We start from the raw sequence: 1,113 nt of genomic DNA on the forward strand, positions 1-1,113 counted from the left end.
ACCTCTTATCGAGATCTTCAGTTCTGGGCTTCCTGTTGACCGGCTCCTTCTCCGAAGCACGACGCTCCTGTTCGTCGCCTGTTCCAAGCAGGGGCGTAGGTGCGAGAAGGGACGAGTCAGTCTCTGTGGTGGGCTTGTGCGTTCAGTAATCACTGGACGAACCTCGAGGGGCTGGTCGTTTTACTCGCTGCGTTTGTTGCTGTTGTTGTTGCTGCTGTCGCCGTTGTCCGTGCTGTTCCACAAGCTGCTGATAGCTATCTAGCACGCTCAGTTGGCCGGTGAAGGTGGCCAGCTCGTAAATATCTACATCCCCGTCGTTATTTCTGCATGTGGTAGAGGTATTCGTAAGTGACAGTCAGCTTCATGATGCCATGTCAGCGTCGTCAAGAGCGTACCGGTCCAATCGCTGTCGCAGCAGTTCAATATTAGAGTCTCGTTGTGCTTCAAACTCGTGTTCGAAAGCTGCCCGGAACTGGTCCCATGTTACCTTGAAAGTCTGATAGGGGGCAGGGTGAGACGTGATGGAGAAAGAGAAAGCCACAAGACGGCGAAGCAAAGAAGCGAACCTTCGGTCCAAAGTGGTGCGCCCAAAAGCGCTTGGTTTCCTCGTTCTTCACTAGTCGCATTGCATTGAACTCTTGGTCCGCACCGGCTCCACCCTGCATCCGGAAACCAAGGCCCAAACGCGTTACAGCAACGCAAGACACAGGATAGCGCACGAGCGTGCGGAGTGGAGGAGGAGGAGGAGGAGGAGGAGGAAAAGCTTAGGGCGGTACCTTGTTCTTGTTCTGTTGACTGGTGGTGATGGCAAGCGAAAGGATCGGGCAGAGTGTCTTGAGCTTCTCCTGGTGGCTCTTGAGCTCTGACAGATCGGTGCTTGATCGAAACCTGCCCGCCCAGATAGGAGAAAGAGAGAGGACTAAGAAGATGCAAAACAACAGCATGAAACAACGGGCCGTGTAAGAAGGTGGTGCGAGAGTGAACCATGACATAACTCGCTGCGAGATGGTCGTGGCCGTGGCCACCTTCTCCAAGGCAGTCTTGGCATTGACCATGCTGGTACGCGAGACAGAGCAGGGCGAAATGAGAAGGGGCAAGCACGCAGAAGTCTAA

The 1,113-nt window shown here is 54.3% G+C and overlaps 1 protein-coding gene across 1 annotated transcript in view; it reads right to left on the bottom strand.

The window, feature by feature from the left end:
• Positions 1-1,113, bottom strand: part of ACA1_230580 (uncharacterized protein) — a gene marked incomplete at both ends in the record, with an annotated part of 2,827 nt that overhangs the window by 959 nt on the left and 755 nt on the right. The window contains 6 exons of the mRNA XM_004346566.1: positions 3-78; positions 163-323; positions 396-496; positions 567-659; positions 777-888; positions 985-1,056. Of these exons, the coding sequence (XP_004346616.1) occupies positions 3-78; positions 163-323; positions 396-496; positions 567-659; positions 777-888; positions 985-1,056 (615 nt within the window). The remainder of the gene's footprint in view (positions 1-2; positions 79-162; positions 324-395; positions 497-566; positions 660-776; positions 889-984; positions 1,057-1,113) is intronic.

Source organism: Acanthamoeba castellanii, assembly GCF_000313135.1.
Source record: "Acanthamoeba castellanii str. Neff unplaced genomic scaffold scf7180000084761, whole genome shotgun sequence".
NCBI classification, from domain to species: domain Eukaryota; phylum Discosea; order Longamoebia; family Acanthamoebidae; genus Acanthamoeba; species Acanthamoeba castellanii.